General features: G+C 43.3%; 1 protein-coding gene across 2 annotated transcripts; it reads left to right on the plus strand.

The window, feature by feature from the left end:
• The first annotated feature begins 4,157 nt into the window (after positions 1-4,157).
• SLFN5 (schlafen family member 5) lies at positions 4,158-21,200 on the plus strand. Of its 2 annotated transcripts, XM_053570084.1 has the most exons (6): positions 4,158-4,521; positions 5,028-5,207; positions 11,601-12,646; positions 14,181-14,306; positions 19,031-19,751; positions 20,378-21,200. In XM_053570084.1, exons 3-6 carry the CDS (start codon positions 11,641-11,643, stop codon positions 21,186-21,188), a joined length of 2,664 nt encoding a protein of 887 aa, XP_053426059.1. In that variant the 5' UTR covers positions 4,158-4,521; positions 5,028-5,207; positions 11,601-11,640; the 3' UTR covers positions 21,189-21,200. The 2 variants fall into 2 exon arrangements, with proteins under 2 accessions (XP_053426059.1, XP_053426058.1); XM_053570083.1 differs by lacking the exon at positions 4,158-4,521 and having other exon boundaries at positions 4,887-5,207.
• The last annotated feature ends 1,284 nt before the right edge of the window (positions 21,201-22,484 follow it).

The following is a 22,484-nucleotide window of genomic DNA, read 5'->3' on the forward strand; positions in this document are numbered from 1 at the left end:
TTCATATACTACCTGTCCCCCCCGGGCAAAACCTCCCCCATTACTGATATTCTGCACCACAGTCATACATTTATTATAATCAATGAACCTACGTGGACACATCACAATCACCCAAAGTCCACAGTCTACGTTAGGGTTGACTTCTGCTGTGGCACGGTCTATGGTTTTGACAAACATATTATGACATGTACCCACGACTGTAGTATCATACAGAGCTCCCCTGAGCACTACACCACCAAGGTCATGTCTCAGTCTTTAACCAATGCAGGAAGACACTGATAATATACATCCTGCCATCCTGTTTCCTTTTTAGAGAGAATCGAAAATTTCGCTGTTGCAGAGCCTACCTTTCATTTTTGTTTCAGGACCCGAGAACAACAGGAAGTATATGTGCACAAAACCAGTGAGAGGGCCGGGCAGGGAGGATCCATGTGCTCTCTGACTTCAGTCTGCCTCATCATAAACTTGCTTCCTATGTTCGTAGATTCTCAACCATTGCTGTCTCCAATTCGTTTTTTTTTTTTTTTTTGAGACAGAGCCTCAAGCTGTCCCCCTGGGTAGAGTGCTTGGCATCACAGCTCACAGCAACCTCCAACTCATGGGCTCAAGCGATTCTCCTGCCTCTGCCTCCCAAGTAGCTGGGACTACAGGCACCTACCACCATGCTTGGCTATTTTTTGATTGCAGCCATCATTGTTGTGTGGCGGGCCCAGGCCGGATTCGAACCCGCCAGCTCAGGTGTATGTGGCTGACGCCTTAGCTGCTTGAGCTACAGGTGCCGAGCCTGCTGTCTCAAATTCTATACTACCTTGGAATTATTTTCTTCCCCCTGAAATAGTTCACAAATCAAAACCTCGGTCACCTTCAATCCAGTCAGTCACATCTAATCATGTTAATTCGTTTTGCCTTGAACTCATTTTTAATATGTGGATTTCATTCTTGGGTGGATTTCTTCATGTTTGACATGTTACAAGTGGAATCACCTTCTCAAGTATTTTCTATGAATTCTCATTTAGATATTTTAGCTGTGCATCTGTTTTCATTGTACTAAAGAGAAAGTACTAAAATCTGAAAGTTTAATTCTGAATTCAAAGTATAAGGAGCACTAACATCCCTGAGTCCTTATCATGTTGCAATGAGGTCTCTGTTAACTCGTCAAATCTTCCCACTCTGAGATGTGGGTCTATTTGTTTACAATTGAAGAAAAAGAAGGTTAATCACTTACCTGAGGCTTGACAGTGCCCAAATCAGGCTGACCCCATTTTCTTCTCCTCCATTTATTTATGTGATCATGTACCAAGCTATATCAACTTGGACTCTCAGATTCCTCTTAAATTCGAGTGGTTTTAATCCATCCACATCAATATTTACTTTGATGCTCAAATTGTCCTATATTTGGCAAATAAGTTGAGTGCTGTGTCTGATTGACATGTCCTTGTCACTCTTTGAGCATGTTCTTATTTTCTGATACAAAATAGATGTTCGAAGCTCACTTTATAGTTGTTCTGTCCCAGCCCTGGTTCCTTTTTTGTGTGTGTGTTTTTGGCCAGGGCCGGATTTGAACCCGCCACCTCTGGTATATGGGGCCACCGCCCTACTCCTTTGAGCCACAGACACAGCCCGAGCCCTGGTTCCTTTTAACAGGGAATGGTATTTAGAAGCCCAAATCCTGATGCTAGATAGGCTCATTGTTACCAGAGAGTCATTGCTTCTAGGCCCTTAGGGCTAGAAAATATGTTTATGTATGTGTACATACATAGATTTGTATCAATTTTTAGATAAATACATTTAAAATCATGAGTTCATGGAAAACTCCACCATAGTGAGAGTGAAAATAGTTAATAATGTCTAGCATCCTGGGAGTCTGAGGCAGGTGAATCACCTGAACTCAGGACCAACCTGAACAAGAGTGAGACCCCATCTCTACAAATAGAAAAACTAGCTGGGCAGTGTGGTGGGCACTTGTAGTCCCAGATACTTGGGAAGCTCAGACGAGAGGATCGCTTGAGCCTGAGAGTTTGAGGTTGTTGTAAGCTGTGATGCCATGGCACACTACCCCAGGGCAACTGAGTGAGACTGTCTCAAAAAAAATTATTTTTAAACCTGTTATCATCAAGAACATTTTGAAAAGCAAGTATTATGCACAAGTTGCTTGGGTTTGAAAGGAAGTCTGTGGTAGCACTGTTAAAGCTGTATGCTAAGACTCTTGGCTGCTGTAACCTCACTCCCCTAGTCAAAATTTTTTGCAGAAAAGCTTGGCCAGCCACAGTGCCACTGAGCAGTGAGCCCCAGCACTGATGTCACTGTGACTCTCATGGAGAACACTGATGTGGGTGTTCTGTAGAGGGAGACTTTCAGACCATGGCATGCCGTCTCCAGCCTCTTCCCTGCAGACAGTGGGGAGGAAAATTGCACTGGTAACTGGTAGAGGTTACAGACACCTGGCTGGCATAGGCAGTGATTTTCTTCACACTATTATAATGATTCTCTTTCTGTGAGAGACTGCCTTTTCCTAGTAAGATCATATGTCCCTTTAACCCGCTACCTCCCTTCTCATTAGCCTGCTTCCTGTTTAGCTTGTTGAAGGGGAAAAATGTAAATGTTGCACTAAGGGGGGGGGGGAGAGAGAGAGAGAGAGAAGTTATGGCTCTTGGCATTTCCCACTCAAAGTAAACCTAAATCTAAGGGTTCTCCTTTTTTTTTGTTTTTGTTTTTTGGAGACTAAGGTCTCCTCTACTACCCAGTTTGGAGTGCAGTGGTGAGATCACACAGCTCACTGCAGCCTAGAGCTCTTGGGCTCAGGTAATCCCCCTGCCTCAGCCTCCTGAGTAGCTGGGACAGCTGGTGTGCACCACCATGCCCCCTCCCAAGGGTTTTACTTTAAAACTTGAGGTAGTACTCAGAGAAAATCCCACTTATCCATATTCCCCTCCCTTTCCAAACAAACAAATATGCCAACAGCTGGAAGGATAACATTTTACCAAGGCACCTCCTACCTCATGACCCTTGGGAACTGGAGGGGTCTGGGGAGAGGAAGGTGAGGACAGAGATGAAGAGGACGTGGTCTGGAGCAGTTGTGCCCTAGAAGCAGCTGGTTCTGAGGTTTTCTGCAGAAAAGGTCGGGAAGACCTAAATAATTTGAGGACCAAAGGAAATGGATGGAAAGGTGAGCAGGAAGAACAAAGCTCAGATAGCAGGGAAATGAATGATCTAGATTTATGCATAAATCTTTAAAGCCAATGCTAAGGCATAGCAGCAAGTTCTGCAGAATATGTACAAAACGATACCATTTACATACAGTTTCAATGTATATAAACGCGTTGAAAGATGTATTGATGAAGGATATATATACACATGATAAAAATGTAAAGAATTAGTAACTTCAAATTCAGAAAATCGTGCTGGTTGTCCGGTGTGTAGGGATGTGTGGAATGAGGGAATGAGCCAGTTAGGATTACACAAATGTATTGCTAATGTTATTGTTTAAGATGGGCGATGAATACATGTTTAATTTATTATTTTTGTACTTTATGTACACCTTAGCTATTTGACAATACATTTAAAAGTTGAAGAGTCACCCTTTTAACCTCAGGAACCAATATGGCCACGAGTGATGTCTTCCACATGTTTCCCTCTGTCTCGATTTTCAGGTAGCCAGCATTGTTGTGCTCCCCCAGCCGCTCAGCACTGCAGGACCCTCTGTGCGGAGTGACAGCTCAGGAGTCCTGAGAAGGGACTGCGCCACCGCGGGAGCCGCCTCCTTTCTGGGCAGGGGTGTGAATGCGCTTGGGCAGCTAGGCAGCCTCCTAGAGTGACCTTGTTTCCAGTCCCTTTCTCATTAGCTGAAAGCTCAGGATTCACCTCATCCCCAAGGCGTCTGATCGGGCCTAACCCCTGGAGGGTTCTTGAGAAGGGAGGGAGACTGCCAAGCGCTCCCAGCCACCTCTCCACCTGGCTCCAGCTCCACAGGCGGCCTCAGTTCCCTCAGCCCGTCCATTGCAACTTTGAGCTCTTGGACAGAAGGCGGGAGAGACAAGGTCTTGCAGGGGGGACTCCAGCAGCTCTGGGAGCGGGCGTTGGAAGAGCTGAGAAGGAGAAACGCCCACCCACCAGAATTTTAAGAGGGCGCTGGAAGGGCGGAAGGAAAGCGCCGAGAGAGGAGCAGGGGGGGTCAGGACTGCACTGAATGCTCCAGGAGTCAAGTGCGGCTTACACCCGGGGGTGCGGGTTAGACTCGCCCCCGGGCAGCCTGCTCCGGTCCGGCTGTGGTCACCACCCGGCAGGGCAGCATCGCGGGCCACCGCGAGAGGTCGGGCATGGTGGAGCCAGACCCTTCTCGAGCGCCCAGTACATATTTGGTAACAGAACTAAGACAACAAACTGAAAACTGAAACCCGCGTAAGTCCAGGATGAAGTCTGCAGTGGGCGATGAATTCGAAGAACAGTTTCTCTTTCCCATCACCAAAACGCCCTGGCCAAGCTTGCCAGGTTCGCTCCAGCGGCCACACTTAACGCGGAGAGGTGAGGTAGGGAAGGAAGGGGAGTTCTTGGTTGGGGCTCTCAGAGGCAGCATCATCCCTTTACAAATTAAAACACCCCCCAAGTAAAAATAAACAAATTAAAGCACCCGCAAAAGAAGGGAGGCAGATCAACATTCTCGAGTTATGACTGGGGACGGGTGGGCGTGAAAGCAGAGGCTAAATTTTCTGCTTCGCCTTCTGCTCTGTGGAAGTCCCCCACCTACCGAGTCCCCCACCACTCTGCAGGTGGAGTGATTCGAGGAATCCAGGGACTTGGGGGTGTGGGGCAAGGAGACCTGCGCGGCGACTCCTCGACTGGGGATTCCAGGACACACCCGAAGCTGGCTGGGAGGTTGGGAGGACTTGGGGTTGTGCCCCGATCTCCTTCCCTGGGTGGAGTTAAGAACTACAAATCTCAAAGAAATTAAGCAGAGAACACAAGAAGCAACAAAGAAGCCTCCTCAGCCCCCAGTCCACCCAAAGTTAACCCGGCTGTCATCTTTGCAGAAGTGGGTTTCCAGCCCGTGTAAACACCTCTGGGCTGTCAGCGCGACGCCCCGCCCGGTGAGGCGTCACCGAGATCAGCTGATATAAGGAACGGGACCTGTAGGGTTGAGGACTCTGGACTTGGAGGCTCCGTGGCTCACTCCGGGAGGGAGACGCGCCTCAGAGGAGATACGCTGGCAGGTAACGGGTCCTCCGCGCTTACTTGCAGAGATCTTCCAAGAACCTCCCCAGTTCCTCGCCGGTTCTCCCACAGGGCGGTGGCGAAGGCGACCACAGCTCCGCAGGCTGGGGCGCTGCCAGGAGACCTTGCCAGGAGAGCCACATTTGGCCTCGGGAGTAGTGGTTGTTGAGTCTCCGGAGCAACTTCCAGCCACAGCGGGCTGTGGAAGACCCTGGAGCCGGAAAGCTTGGAACGCGGGGCAAGCTGGGGAGAAGGGAAGGCGCGGAGCAGTGAAGGCGCGGAGCAGTGTAGCCTAAATCTGACCCAACCAAGCCTGGTTAAATTTCCCCACAGCTCAGGGGCACGGAGGACTTTAAAGAAACGGCTAAATTGGGTACCAAGGCCACTGAGGATGAAGTCAAGTGAGTTGTGGTCTGCGGACAAATAAGGCCAGTGTCCAGTCTATTACACCTGGCTGTGTTCCGGAGGCTGTGTAAGCCCCTGACTTTGAACGTCAGTCTCCCAACTAACTAACACGGGACAGGGTGGGCAGGCTCCTGGGTTCGCCCGGGAGGCTCTGTATCCTTAATAAAGTGTCTAACTAGAGCCCTCGTGGGGTTCTGTCCGCAGGGGCTGAGCTGCGGTGGGTAGTTTGGTTTCCCTTTCGCACGGGACCGTCCGATTGTCGTAGGAGCCAGAAGACAGGAGGACATCTCTTAGGGCTAGCGCAGGAGAGGTGGGTGCGCGGCTGTGAGACTTACCCAAGGGGCGGGGCGGGGGTGGTGGTTCAGAGCTCAGCCTTTGCGTGAAGATGAGGGCGGTGGCTCAAGTCTGGCTTTTATCGGAAGGGGGCGAGGCTGGCTGTGCCTGCCTTAGGTGGGGAAACAGAAACTGATTCTTGATGGGGAAGTCGGGGGGCGAAGGGGGGGGAGTGGTAAGGGAAGGGAGAGTTCCTCCGGCGGAAACCTGGTAAGCAACCCTGCCAGCATCCTGTGCCAGAAGTAGGCATTTAAATGTCACAACATTTAAACTCTTTTGTTTTTAAAAATGAGCACTTACAAGTTATATTACCTCCATGCAAGTGGAAGAAGAGGGAACGTCCTTGTCCACTCTGGGCTAGATTATGGAAATTCACAGGTTTTTACTGTAGGCCCTCTCATCCCGGGGGATATATTCCCAAGACCCGCAGGGGATGCCTGGAACTGCGGGGCAGGGAAGAGAGTCTGTAAGATTATACACTGTGATTTTTGCCCCTGTGTTTTCACCTTTTCACTTAAAGAAAGTACTTATGGGGCGGCGCCTGTGGCTCAGTGAGTAGGGCGCCGGCCCCATATGCCTAGGGTGGCGGGTTCGGACCCAGCCCCGGCCAATCTGCAACAAAAAAACAGCCGGGCGTTGTGGCGGGCCCTTATAGTCCCAGCTGCTCGGGAGGCTGAGGCAAGAGAATCACCTAAGCCCAGGAGTTGGAGCTTGCTGTGAGCTGTGTGACGCCACGGCACTCTACCAAGGGCGGTACAGTGAGACTCTGTCTCTACAAAAAAAAAAAAAAAAAGTACTTATGGCTTCTCTTTGGCATATCTGAATTGTCTATCAATACTCTTGCCCTTTGGGGCCGTTAAGTGAAGTGACGTGACTCCATGGAACATTAAGTGAAGTGAAGTAAAAATAAAGTAAAAAGTAAACTAAGGGGTTACTTGAACACAGCACTGTGACGCCAGTCTACTAAGTGACAGAAGGAGAGGGGAGAAAGTAGGGCGGTACTTCCCTGCAGGATGATAGCCAGAGAAAGGGATGATTCACTGTGCCTGGAGGGATTGGCAAGTCTGAGATTTCAACACTCATTATGCTATTCAAAAAGGCTGCAATTTCTCAATTTCTTTCTTTTCTCTCTTTCTTTCTCTCTCTCTGTCTCTCCCCCCCACCCCCTGCATTAGAGTGCCATCATGGCCTCAGCCTTGCTCACTGCAACCTCAAATGCCTGGGCTCAAGCGATCCTCCTGCCCCAGCCTCCCAAATAGCTGGGACCGCAGGTGCTCACTACCAGGCCTGGCTAATTTTTCCTCGGACCATAATTGAATCATACCAACACAGAAAAGATTACTCTAGAGAAGATTTTTCAGTATAGACTAGGAAACAACTTCTAACAACATTGAGGAGTTAAAGATGTTGATGTAACAGCAGCCCATTTGTTTCATTTTTTCAATGGAATTAACCTGAAATTTGAGACTTAATACTATAACAGAAATTAGAATGGAAAATAGGCCCTTTGTTCAAATTTCTTCTTGCCTGAAGCACTTTCTTTCACATTTCTGGTATTGCAGTTCTCATGTTAATGAATTCTGAAGCTGAAGCTTTTGTATGCTTGAAGAAGTTTTTATTTCACCCTCATTTTAAAAAGTAATTTTAAAACATTGAGGTAAAAATCCACATAAATGAAACTAACCATTTTAAGGTGAGCAGATCAGTGCTATTTTAGTGCAATGCTGTGCAATCACTACCTCTGTAAATCTTCAAAACATTTTCATCACTGCTTAATCAAACCCCATTCAGCAGTTACTCGTCCCTCAATTCCAGGAACCCACCAGTCTCACTTCTGTTTCAGTGACTTTCTAGGTAGTTCACATCAATTGTACAGTAAGTGACCTTTTGTGTATAGCTTCTTTCCCTAAGCATGTGGAACGATTCCACTTTTTGGCTACTACAAATAGTGCTACTATGAACATCATTTGTGACTTGCTGAGTCTCAAAGGTTTGTGTGAGTACCTAGGTTCAATTCTGTTGGATGTATACTTGGGAGTGGAATTTCTGGGTCATATTTTTTTTTTTTTTTTTTGCAGTTTTTGGCTAGGGCTGGGTTTGAACCCGCCACCTCCGGTGTATAGGACCGGCACCCTACTCCTTTGAGCCACAGGCGCCACCCTGGTCATATGTTAATTGTATGTTTAATATTTTGGAGAACCGCAAACTGTTATCCACAGCAGCCATACATTTTTACATTGCCGTCATCACTGTATAAGAGTTCTGGTTTCTCAGGCAGCGCCTGTGGCTCAAAGGAGTAGGGCGCTGGCCCCATATGCTGGACGTGGTGGGTTCAAACCCAGCCCTAGCCAAAAAAAAAAGAAAAAAAAAACATGCAAAAAAAAAAAAAAAAGAGTTCCGGTTTCTCCACATCTTCACCAACACTTATTTTCAGGTTTTTCTTTTAGTATAACTATCCTATCGGGTAGGAAGTGGTAGCTCATTGTGGTTTCATTTGCTTTCCCCTAATGACTAGTGATGTTGAGCATAATTTCATAGGCTAAATGGCCATTTGTAAATCTTCTTTGGAGAAACATCTATTGAGGTTCTTTGCTCATTTACAAAATTGTGTTTTCTTTTTGTTCAGGAGTCACCTTCATTTTTGAAAGGTGTTTTCACTGGGCATGGAATTCTAGGTTGACAGCTATTTTTTTCTTTCAGGGTTTAAGGATGTTGATGCATTATCTGTTTGCCTTGTTTCTGACAAAAGAAAATATCTAATGTCATCCTTTTTTCTTCTATATGTACTGTGCCTTTTTTCTCTGGATGCTTTAAAGATTTACTTCTTAATCACTGGTTTTGAGAAATTTATGATGCTCAATTAAATTAATTATGATGCACCTTGATTTACTTTTCTTCATGCTTCTTGTGCTTGGGGATTGTGGAACATCTTTGATCTTGTTGTTGTTTTTAATAGTATTCATCAAATTTGGAAAATTTCCAGGTATTATTTCTTCAAAAATATTTTAGTTCTTTCCAACAGGAAAGTGAGTAGTCCCTGGAAGTGGAAGTCTCATGTATGTAGTTTCACAAGTCATAGTTCCTTAAAATATAGTGAGAAAAGTGGTGGTGCCTGTGGCTCAAAGGAGTAGGGCGCCGGCCCCATATGCTGGAGGTGGCGGGTTCAAATCCAGCCCCAGCCAAAAACTGCAAAAAAAAAAAAAATATGTATATATATAGTGAGAACCGGTAAGTAAAACATAGTAAGAAAATGAGTCACCCCTTGTTCTTACCCCCCACCTCCTGCTTGCTTAGCTTTTTCTTTTGGATTTTGTTTCTATGTTTCTAAACAACACCCTTATTTTCTCTTTCCTCCTCCCAGAGGCCCCCACCTCCTAAAATCATCACCTTGGGAATTAGGATTTCAACAATGAATTTCAGGGAGACACAGATATTCAGACCACAGCAGATGTTGTCTATATCTGGAAGAGAAGAGGATAGCTCTCTAACACTTCTTAGTCTGGGCCTTCTTTCCCTATATCCTGCTAATGCAATTATATCATCATTTCTGATTAGGACAATATTTATATTATTATGACTATCACTTTATTTCCAGCTATGCTATATAATGCCTTATGGTTTTTATTTCCTATCTATTCTTTATTTCTTTCCCAGCTGAGAGCTTTCTTTTCTTTCTTTTTTTTTTTGAGACAGAGCCTCAAGCTGTCGCCCTGGGTAGAGTGCTGTGGCATCACAGCTCACAGCAACCTCTACTCCTGGGCTTAAGTGATTCTCTTGCCTCAGCCTCCCAAGTAGCTGGGACTACAGGAGCCCCACAACGCCCGGCTATTTTTTTTGGTTGTAGTTGTCATTGTTGTTTGGCGGGCCCAGGCTGGATTCGAACCCGCCAGCTCAGGTGTATGTGGCTGGCGCCTTAGCCGCTTGAGCCACAGGCGACGAGCCAGTTAATTCTTTTACTTTTATTTCAGAGTATTTAAAAACAGGTTAAGTTGGCCAGGTGCGATGACTCACACTTGTAATCTTAGCACTCTGGGAGGCCAAGGTAGAAGGATTGCTTGAGGTCAGGAGTTCAAGACCAACTTGAGCAAATTAGCAAGACCCCATGTCTACATAAGAAATAGAGAAATTAGTCAGGTGTGGTGGTAAGCACCTGTAGTTCCAGCTACTCACGGGACTGAGGTAGGAGGATCACCTGATCCCAGGAATTTGAGGTTGCTGTGAGCTATGATGCTGCTGCTGCACTCTAGCCTGGAAGACAGAGCACGACTCTATCTCCAGATAAATAAATCAATATTTAAAAAATAGGTTAAGAATTTTCCCAAAGACATACAACTGGCAAACGCTGGGGGAAGAGTGTAAACTGGATTTTTCTCCTTCCACCACCTGAGCTATTTGCTCTTGTACTATGCCATCTTCCTTTTGATTATTGCCTTATAGCAGAGCTGCATGAAATTATTGGATACTGAGGCCAACAAGTCATAAAAATCTCCCTTTAAACTAATTTCACACTTATCAAGCAACCTTCTGAAATCTGGCTTCACATGCCCTCTACCTACAGGCAGAGGGTAAGTTACTTTGAAATGAGTGCCTCCATTCCCCGGCAGTTAACATTTCTCACTACACAGTAACTCAGTACCACTGTGGCTCAGATGCTTCAGTTTGGGTTTGAGGTAGTAAATCAGTTTCCTTCAGACCTATCAACTTTGGGGTCCTAAAAAGATTCATTTTATGATCCTATAAGGCTAGGTTTAGATTTGGGATATAGTCAAATTCACCAAGGACCTCCCATTCCAGTGGCCATTCTTGGCAGCTTGAACATGCAGCTTTTCCTGGCAATCCCCTGAACTCTCTTTGTCAGTGTTTACGTTGTGTACCTAAGATTTACTACCTACTGGATCTCAGATCCTTTTTTTCCACGAAGGTACCTTTTTTTATGTAGCAGTCCTCAATGCTTTGGGGAGTTACTATGGAGTAAGCTGAATGTGGACAAGCTGTGTCCTGGTGCTGTGGTGTTAGGCTCAGTCTTGTCTATGCCCTTCTAGCTCAAACTGCCCGTTAAGGGCTTCTGCTCACAGAAAACGAACTGGATGTATACTTATAATTTTTTTGACAAGATGAGAACCATTTGAACCAAGGGAAGCTATCAGAGGGAGCTGAAGGATCTGCTCCAGATCAACAATGATAAATTGCCAATGCAAGCAGATTTGTTCCTTCGCAAATCGAGCTTTAAAACAATCTGGAGACCCATTGAGTCTCAGTGAGAGGAGAAAGACAAAGAACCAGGAAAAACAATGAACATCAAGACACTGAAGAGATTCCTCTGAAAGCTTTCCACTTGCTTTCCAGCTCCAGAGCACAAGTATCACTGTAAATTTTTTTATTTTCTGCAGTTGACCCAAGAGACCTTGCCACTCAAAGAACTTGGCAGAAATTACTAAAATCATAGCAGAAAAATAGCCTTTGATTATTTCTGTGGTGGCAGTGGGCTTGGCTCTTCCACCTGCCCTACTCACTTAATTTATGCATGAATCTGGCCTCAACCTGTATGGGAATAAATGAAGTGACCAACCTCAGAAAAGTGGCCTTAATCTGTTGATTTTCCTGCCTCCCCTAGTCTCATCCTATTCTAATGGTTTTATCTTTCTGTTTTTCAGGAGAACCTTTCAGGTTAGGAATATACCAAGTGCTGAGAAGATGAGCCTCAAGATTAATTTGGAAACAAACTTTGCCGAGTATGTTCTAGATTTGGGAAAAATCATCCTTGGGACCCAGCAAATGGGGCAAACGAACCCTCAACTGTGGGAGAAACAAAATGAAACCATTTTGCAAGCAATATGTGCTCTGCTGAATTCTGGTGGGGGTGTGATCAAGGCTGAGAGTGAGAATGAGGACTATGATTATGAAATTCATGGACTAGAGTTGAATATACCCCCAAGTTTCAGCAGCTGTTTAGATGTGCTGCAGCAAGAAAAATTCCTTTGGATTTTTGTGAAATCATGGAACACAGAGGCAGGTGTACGAGTTGCTACCTTGTGCTCCAATTTGTACTACAGAGAGAGAGCATCGACTACTGTTGTGGACCCCCAGGAAGCTCTGGCATTCCTCAGAGGGAAGGCTGAGGCTCCTGTGAATATAAACATTTCTCACTCCTTAAGTCCGCAGGGAGCTCGGTGTGGGGTACAGTATGAAAATAACATAAAGGCCTTGGCTGCTGCTTTATTTGATAGAGTGAAGCTTCAGTATCTGGAAAAACTCAACTTTCCCAAGTCCACACACGTCGAATTTATAATGTTCTCAGCAGATGTGTCTCAATGTGTGAAAGACAGACTCCCCAAGTGTATTTCTGCATTGGCTAATACCGAAGGAGGATATGTGTTTTTTGGTGTACATGATGAGACCCGTCAAGTTATTGGATGTGAAACACACCAAATAGCCATCTTGAGTACTACAGTGGATAGCTGTATTAAGAAGTTAACCGTCCATCATTTCTGCACACAGAGGCCTGAGTTACAAAGGTCCATTAAATTCCTTGAAGTACGCGATAAGGGGATCCTCCGTGGATATGTGTGTGCGATCAAGGTGGAGAGATTCTGCTGTGCTGTGTTTGCCAAAGACCCTAGTTCCTGGGAAGTGAAAGACAACTGTGTGAAACCACTGGCCACAAAGAAATGGGTAGCTTGGATGATGGAAGCCGACCCAGGTCAGGGAGCAAGGCCAACAGGGATCGTAACATTTGCTGCTGGTGGGCTGGGCAGAGAGGAAAGGGACTTATGGTATTCTTTGGAATCTGAGGAGAGAGATTCTTTCTGAGTTGCAGATGCCAGATTTATTAGTGCCTATAGATGCAGGAGGGGTCACTGCCTGTCCTTCCCTCTACCATCTTGAATATTCTGCATTCAACAGATGCCCCATGCTGTAACCCCACTAGAGGCTAGTGCAGGGAGTCTCTTCGACCTCCTTATTTCTATTTTCACATCCTTTCTCATGTTTATATATTCTAGTCTTTTCTTTTCCTCCTCAATTATGAACTTGCCTTTAATTATTTAGGAAATTCCTAAATTATTTAGTATACACTGTATACTTTCCCCCCACATGTACAGACGAGTCCTCTTTAACTTACTGCCACTTTCCTTCCCAATCTTGTATAGTTCCCTGAATTAAATAGTCTCTGTTTCTCATTCCCCCACTTCTGTTTTTGTCTCCTCCTTTAAAAAATTTTTTATTTCAGATTTATCTAAGGATATAAATGTTTGGGTTACATTGTTTTCACTTCTAAGGTAAAGTTCAAGTTGTAGTTGAGCTCTTCACCCAAGAGGCCTGCTGTCTAGCCTAACCTTGTGCACATTTGAACTTACCAAGCACCTTTCCTCCTCAATTTTCCCCTTTCCCTCCTCTTCCTCATCCTCCTCACTAGAATATACCTGTGTTTTTCTTTTGTATGGGTGTGTAGTTACATACCAGTTTCATATTAGTATTGAGTTCACTGTACTTGCTTTTTCATTCTTGTGATGCTTTACTTAGAAGGATGTGCTTCAACTCCATGTCAGTGAATACTAAAGATGTGAAGTCTCCATCCTTTTCTGAGACTGAATAGTATTCCATGGTATACATACACCAGTTTGTTGATCTGTTCATGAGTTGATGGGCGCTTGGGTTGCTTCCATGACTTGGTGATTATCAGTCGAGCTGCAGTCAACATTCTAGTGCAAATGTCCTTCTCACTTCCATTTTTGAACCAAAACATGACCAAACTATGGCTTTCCCTCTCTTTTCCCATTTTTCCTTTTGGGAGCCAAGATGTAATGACTGGGAAGCCACAGAGTAGTGCTAGTGACATGCATCTACCTTGGAAAAGGAAAGCCTCAGATGAAATTAGACAAAAGAAAATCAATGGGACTTTCTTCAAAAGTCCAGAGAAAACAGAGATCCATTTCAGAATCTATATCCACTGACCTTCACATCTTCTAATCATATTTCTTTTAAAAATATATACTATAAAAAGATAAATAGTTTTGTTTCAATATAATTAAATTAAAAACTGTTGCTCTACGTTAGTGTCTCCCTCAACCCCCACCAAAAAAACCCCTCAGTAGTCTTTGATGAGCTGATTTGGATAAAAACACAACAGACCATGGGCTGTGGCTGAGACTGAGTGAAAGACTTTGCAGCACCACTCAGCTGTAAGGTGGGGTATGACTTTTTCCATTTTGAACCCTTGGTTTTTATTTCCTAAGATCTTTCTAGGTTTCCTGAGATGGTCCTTGAGCTGAGTGTGTCATCTGCCACACCCCACAGCAGGACCGTGTGCTGTCATAAGAATTTGAAACGTCTGCAAGAACAGCAGAAACATTACTTTCCAGGTAATTTGTCATTGCTGGTGGCTTTGGAACATCCTTACTGTTCATTTGTTTGGGAAAACAATTGACTCCTATTTTGTATTATAGATAAAATCAGTTTTGGGACGTTTAAGGACTTACATATCAGCAATAAACTTTTGGTAGAGAATGTACATCAATAATTTTGTCATTAGTGTAGGAAAGGATTTCCTGAGCTAGACACAGAGTATTAAACTTAAACAAAAAGATAGATAAATTTAACAAAATTAAGGCTGGGCTTGGTGGCATGTTAAGCGCCTGTAGTCCTAGTACTCAGTAGGCCAAGGCAGGAGAATTGATTAAGCCCAGTAGTACCAAGTTGTAGTGAGCTATGATCATGCCACCGTACTTCAGCTTGGGTGACAGAATGAGACCTTGTCTTGAAATAAAAAAATACATAAATAATAAAAATTTTAAAAAACTCCACGAGAGGCCGGGCCTGGTGGCTCACGCCTATAATCCTAGCACTCTGGGAGGCTGAGGCATGTGGATTGCCTGAGCTCACAGGTTTGAGACCAGCCTGAGCCAGAGCAAGACCTCGTTTCTAAAAAAATAGCTGGGTGCGTGGTGGGTGCCTGTAGTCCCAGCTACTTGGGAGGCTGAAACAAGAGAATTGCTTAAGCCTAAGAGACAGATTGCTTGCTGTGAGCTGTGATGTGACAGCACTCTACTGAGGATGACAAAAAACCATCAGTTCTAGAACAAGTTCATTCTTCTTGCAGTGAGAAATTTACATTTCTTACTTCTGGGAAATATCAGGGTTTTTTTTTTTTTGAAACAGAGTCTCACTTGGTCACCCTTGGTAGAGTGCTGCGGTGTCTTAGCTCACATCAACCTCCAACTCTTGGATTCAAGTGGTTGTCTCAGCCTCCTAAAGAGTTGGGACTACAGGTGCCAGCCACAACACTAGGCTATTTATTAGAGACGGGGTCTTGCTCTGGCTCAGGCTGGTCTCAAACCTGTGACCTCAGGCAATCCACCTGCCTCGGCCTCCCAAGTGCTAGGATTACAGGCGTGAGCCACCGGCCCCATCCCGGGTCTTGTTTTTTTAATAGAGAACTAATTCTTTAAATCTTTGAGTTTCTGTCTCCCAGAAAAGATGATAATTTGTTTGGCTTTAAGTATTGGGAGAGTTTCTGAGAGACCTATGGCAAACAAGTTCCTGTTACTTGGGAGGCTGAGGAGGGAGGACTGCTTGAGCCCAGGAATTTGAAGTTACAGTTAGCTCTATCATGGCTCTGCCCTCCAATCTAGGCGACAGAGTGAGACCCCAGTCTCTGAAAATAAATAAATAAATAAATATCTTAAATCGACACCTTCTATTCATCAAAAGATACCTTGTAGAAGATACTTGTAATCCACATACCTGACAAAGGATTGGCATCAAAGGAATATAAAAAACTTCCACAATTTCTTTTTTTCAGAAGATGTAGATGTGATTTATACAAATTTTTACAAGTCCAAACAACCCAATAGAAAAATGGGCAATAGTTATGAAGATGCATTTCCCAGAAAGGGAAGCACATTTGTTCAATACATTTGCGAGGAGATGCTCAATCCATTAGTGGTGAGCGAAAATGCAAATCAAAACCACATGTAAATATCATTTTTCACCGCTTAATAGACAAAACCACATGCTGGAGAGGCGATAGCTAAACAGGACTTTCTGTACATCGCTGTTAGGGGGTTAGATTGGTCTAGAAAGTCAAATGTGGCATCACCTTGTGTAGCTGGTCATTTGCATACTCTATAATTCAGCTGTTCTTTCTAGTTTCTAGAGAAAAATATGCATCAGAAGACGTGTATAGTGGTAGACATGTCTGTGAGTGCTAGTAAATTCAGTATTTGTAATAGCTTTAAATGGGAAACAACCAAAATAACTGCAGACACAACAATGGATAAATATATCACAGTATAGTCACTTGATAGAATATTATTAAGAAGTGGAAATGAACATGCAATAGCTATATGCAATCACAGGACTGAATCTGAATAATGTCCATGTAAATCTTATGATGACCTTTTTCCTGGATTTATCTGATTCTTCTATTGATTATATAGTATTTTATAGTATTCTTTATGATAGATGCTCCTATATTTAGTTGTTTTTATTGTGAAATATATTATGCATACAGAAAGTGCATAGATACAAATAATAAATAATTGTACAATGAAGCCTGTGTAACAATCATCCAGCTAAAAAAAAAAAAAAAGAACTTTGCAACCCCCCCTCCCCCAACTATCATTTAATAGTCTCTTTTTTTTTAATGGACTTTTAGATAATGTCATTTTTTTCCTGTTTTAAGCAGTGCTACCACATACATTTTTCTACAGAATACCTGGGGTGTTCTTTAAGAATAAGTTCCAAGCAGTAGCAATTGTTTGTAATTTTGATAAACATTGCCAAATTGTAATTCAAAAAGTGTACCCCAATATGCTTTCACCAACATGGTATTATCTTGGTGTTTCTCTTCTAGAAGAAGCTTAGAATAATTTTGTTCTACCAAAAAGAAAAAAAGATAATATAAGATTATTTTGATGGCAGTGACATGAAATTGATAAATTAATTTGGAAAGAATTGTCATTTTTATAATAGTGAATTTTCTTATAGTTGCACATGGAATGTTTGGCTATTTACTCAAGTCTTTTTACCATCTTTGGGAAACTTAAGAACACATCACACTATTGTTTCATTTAACATTAATAAAGAAAGTATTCCAGTTAAACTATGAGATGTATCCTGACTTCAGGGATGTTCGAGTACGTTTATAATCAATGAAATATGGTCTCTCTCAATTGTTCAAAATTTTATCGGTATTATTATATATATTAAATTTTCTTGCCAGATGGGGTCTTTATGTGGTAATAATTTCTGCTTAGGAATTGCTGGCATGTAGGAAAACTCTTATTAGTTTTAATATATGTATTGTTCCATTTCCAAACATTTTATTTAACAATCTTATGAATGCAAAAGCAAAGATAATTTTGAACTAACTTTTTCTGTGTTTATACATTTTGCTTTCGTACTTGTTTCAGTTATTTGGCCAATTATTCCAGAACAATGTCAGATCGAAATAGTAGTCAGAGATACTTTGGTTAGTCCACTTGTATAGTAAATAACTAGAGTCTTTCTCTGAGCTCGGACTTTGCTGCTGTGTCCCATTGCTTGCTGGACAGCTCTATGTGCCATAGGTGTCCCAAACTGAGCATTTCCAAAACTGATCTCTCATTCTGACAACCCGATATTTCTTCTGTATATTGTGCATATTAGTCTATATTAAGTATTATTTTGCTATGATTTCTCTGCATTATTTCTATCAGTTGGAGAGTCCGTTCTCCATCCAACCAAGCTCAGAAATCTGGTTTTATCTTTGACTCTTCACTCTACCCTGAATTTGAAATTTAAATTTTGTGTGCATTTGATTTTTTTCCTTGAAAGAGGGTTTATACTTTTAGTTAGATTTTGAATTCAGGCTTACAAACCCAAAAGGTTTAAGATATATATATCTTTAAGATTTTATATATATATATAAATAAATATATATATATAAAATCTTAAAAAGGTTTAATATATATAATTAAAAATACTTTTAAAAATTATTTTGAAAAATGTGCATACATAAGTTTTTTTACTCTGCAGTCTTAAGAGTTTTAAAACATGGAGATTTGAGTCAACCACCACCACAGTCAACATACAGAGCAGGATGGGCAGTGGGGCTCGCACCTGTCATCCTAGCACTTTGGGAGGCTGAAGTGGGAGGACTGTTTGAGGTCAGGCGTTCGAAACTAGCTTGAGCAACTTAGCAAGACCCTTGTCTCCATGTAAAATTTAAAAATTAGCTGGATGTGGTGGCACACACTTGTAGTCCCATTTAACTCAGGAGGTTGAGGCAGGAGGATCACTTAAGCCCATGAGTTTAAGGTTGCAGTGAGCTGTGAATGCATCGCTATACTCTAGCCTGGATAACAGAGTGAGACCCTGTCTCAAAAACAAAATAAAACAAAAAAGATCTAGAACAGTTCTATCATCCCCCAAAATCTCTTTCCAGCTGACCCTTTGCAGTCCACTCTCCCCCAGTCCCTAAACTCCAGCAACCACTGATCTGTTCTTCATACCTGTAGCTTTGCTTCACAGCGTGGCACAACCCTATAGCATATGATCTGTGTTAGGCGTTAAGATGGCACCCAAGTGCCTCCCTCCATCTCCATCTTTTTGCCTCTCACTGCAAATGTCAGCAACACCAACTGCTCAGAGTTACATGAACAGACCTTGCTGTTTCTCTTCCCTGGGCTTTGCTTATGTCCCCCCCCTTTGACTATGTCTCTAGACTCTTGTCCTTCAACCGGCTAACTCAAAATCAACCTTTAGGAATGAGCCCAGGTGTCTTCTTCTTCATGTAGACTTTCATATTTTCTTCTTTCCTAAACCGTACCTTTCCTTGGTACTCATATAATACTTTGTGTACTTCTCTCCAGTTGTATGCACCACTTTGTATCATAATCATATTATAATTATTGCTGTCTCTGTTTACACCAACCCATCACCAGCTCCATTAGACTAAGAATTGCTTCATCTTTTTTGTTACTCATGTATAGCCTGCTGTTAACACATGATAAGGTCCAAATGTTGATATAATCTACTCCATACAGTGATGATTACTACCTTGGCTAATGATTTTCTCATTTATTCCAATTCCTTCTCTGTCTAGTATTATCAGACAGAGTGGTGTATACTCCAGAAAACCTCTACAAGGAACTCTTCTCACAACATCAAGGGCTCAGGGAATTAATAAATGCAGAAATGCGCTCTGTCTCTCAAGGAGTATTGATTTTTTCTCGAAGCTGGGCTGTGGACTTAGGTCTGCCAGAGAACCCGGGAGTTATCTGTGAAGCTCTTCTGATTTCCCAGAACAATACCCCAATCTTCTACTCAATCTTCAGCCACTGGAATATGGCGTGCAAAGGCTATTCTATGATAGTTGCCCAGACTTTGAAGCAGAGGCTGGTGAACAGAGGTGGCTACACTGGGAGATTATGCATCACTCCTTTGGTCTTCCTGCTGCATCCCGACAGAAATACACAGCCTCTTTATGGTTCAGATTTGCAAATTTACCCAGAGTCCTATAACCTTATGACAACTGAGGACGTGGAAACTCTTTTACGGTCCCTTGTGATAGTTTTGTTTGGGTTTAGATCCTTCTTAAGTGATGAGCTGGGCTCTGAAGTTTTGAACCTACTCACAGATAAACAGTATGAGTTGCTTTCAAAGGACCTTCACAGGACCAAAGAGCTGTTTGTTCACGGCTTGCCTGGATCGGGGAAGACTGTCCTGGCTCTTAAAATCATGGAGAAGATCAGGAATGTGTTTCACTGTGAAACAGATCACATTCTTTACATCTGTGAGAACCAGCCTCTGAAGAAGTTTATAAGGTTTGTAGCCTGAGTTCACTTTGTATGTGTGTGCGTGAGTTCACTTTCTTTTCTTTCTTTCTTTTATTTATTTATTTATTTTTCAAGACAGAGTCTCACTTTGTCACCTCTGGTAGAGTGCTGTGGTGTCATAGCTCACAGCTACCTCAAACTCTTTCGCTTAAGCAATTCTCTTCCTTCAGCCTCCCAAGTAGCTGGGACTATAGGCACCCACCAGAACACCTGGCTGTTTTTTCTTGCAGTTGTTATTGTTGTTTAGCTGGCCAGGACTGGGTTCGAACGTGCCAGCCTCGGTGTATGTGCCTGGTGCCATAACTACTGTCTTGGGTGGCGCTTGTGGCTCAAGGAGTAGGGCGCCGGTCCCATATGCCGGAGGTGGCGGGTTCAAACCCAGCCCCGGCCAAAAACCAAAAAAAAACCAAAAAAAAAAAACAAACAAAACTTCATAACTACTGTCTTATGGGCGCTGAGCCCACTTACTTTTCTTGAGTAGCCTTGGCTAGTGTGGCCGTAAGTATACATGCTAAGGTTCATATTGTTTTTACCATGGCCAAAGGAATTTAAGAGTAAAATTGGCTTCCTTTGTTTTACTGGGGGAAACTTGACTTTGTTTCTTACATTTTCAGCACGAAAAACAGCTGCCAATCAGTGACCCGGAAAACCTTCATGAGAAAAGACTTCAATCATATTCAACATATTATCATTGATGAAGCTCAGAATTTCTGCACTGAAGATGGGGACTGGTACCGGAAGGCAAGAACTATCACTCAGGGAGCACAGAATTGCCGAGGAATTCTCTGGATCTTTCTGGACTACTTCCAGACCAACCACTTGCGTTGCACTGGTCTCCCCCCTCTCTCAGACCAGTATCCAAGAGAGGAGCTCACCAGAGTGGTCCGCAGTGCAGACCCAATAGCCGACTGCCTGCAAAACATAATGCAAGGGATCAGAGAAAATCCTCCTCCCAACCTTCTGCCTGAATCCCTGGTGATGCTCCATGACCCTGAATGGGCTCAGGGTGTTCCAGGCAACTTTGAGATTGTTGAATTCTCGAGTTTGGATGAGATGGTGACCTATGTGGCAGATAAATGTCGATTTTTCTGCAGGAATGGTTATTCTCCCAGAGATATTGGTGTGATTTTCAGTAGAGCAAGTGAGATGAACGGATGTAAAGATAGGCTTCTAGCAGCAATGAGGAGGAGAAGAATGTCTAAGCTCAGTGAGGAACCTGATGTGTTACTACAGATCAGGGACACATCAGATATTTTTGGTAATCATATTGTGTTGGATGATGTCCATCGATTTTCAGGTCTAGAAAGAAATATTGTGTTTGGAATCAATCCAAGGGCAGTTGACCCAAACATTTTCCACAGTCTTCTGCTCTGTTTGGTTTCCAGGGCCAAAAACCATCTGTATATTCTAAATGTTTCTTGCTGATGGGAAAACCCCATCTAAGAAACAGTTAAGTAGTTCTCATCTCTAGTTAATTTTCTCTTTTTTTTTTTTTTTGGCTGGGGCTGGGTTTGAACCTCCGGCAAATGGGACCAGTGCCCTACTCCTTGAGCCACAGGCGCCGCCCAATCTCTAGTTAATTTTGAAACTATTTAATCTAAACATTTAAACACCAGATATTTCACGAGCACTTACTCATTCAGCCACATATTCTTACAGGTGCTGGGGATTGAGGATGAGGGACAAACGAGACTCCAGAGTCTTCCTTTGGGGCACAGAGAAGTAAACAAATGCAAGGAATTTCTGATAGTAATTAGAGTTATCAGTAATTAAATTCCCCTGAGACTCAAAAATGGAGGGTGTATGTGCAAGGGGAGGAGGTAGGGCATTGTCTATTTAGGGTGGTCAGGGAAGTGCTCAGTGAGGAAAGAACTAGTCCTGAGATCTCTGAGCTATGTGTGCCAGGCAGATGCAGGTATTTTTATTGTTTTTAACACAATGGATATAGTTTGGATGTTTGGCCCCTCTAAATCTCATGTTGAAATTTGATCCCCTGTGTGGAATTGAGGCTGGGTGGGAGGCATTTGTCATGAGGGCAGATCCCTCAGGAAGGGCTTGGTGCCCTCCTCCTGATAAGTAAATTCTTGCTTTACCAGTTCTCACAAGAAAGAGCTGGTTGTTTAAAAGAGCCTGGCACCACCTCCTCCCCTTGGGACATACCTGTTCCTCTTTCACCCCTGAAGCCCTCACCAGAAGCAGACGCTAGCATCATTCTTCCTGTACCATATGCAGAACTGTGAGCCAAGTAAACCTCCTTTTTTTTTTTTTTTTGGCTGGGGCTGGGTTTGAACCCGCCACCTCCAGCATATGGGACCGGCGCCCTACCCGCTGAGCCACAGGCGCCACCCAAACCTCCTTTTTTTTAATAAGTTGCCCAGTGGCAGACAATTTTCATAGCAGCATAAAATGGACTAACACAACAGCCATGTGCAGAAATGCTTGGGCAGGATGTGCAGGGCAAATGGAAAGGCTGGAGGGGTTGTGTGCCTGGCTTTCCTTGCAGGCACTAGGAATGGGTGAGGCATGTCTCAAAATGTAAGCTCACAAGCTATGCATTGTAATTTTTTGGAAGGCCACATTATATTACTTCATTATTTTCCACTTTTTTTTTAAGGGTCTTAGTGTTTTGGATCACTGTTATTATGTGCCTTTTGGTTACTTAGAATCTCTGCTCTTTGGTCTCATCCACATGAATTCTGCAGAGAATCTTAGGTTATGTTA

Source organism: Nycticebus coucang, chromosome 18 (assembly GCF_027406575.1).
Source record: "Nycticebus coucang isolate mNycCou1 chromosome 18, mNycCou1.pri, whole genome shotgun sequence".
Classification (NCBI taxonomy): Eukaryota; Metazoa; Chordata; class Mammalia; order Primates; family Lorisidae; genus Nycticebus; species Nycticebus coucang.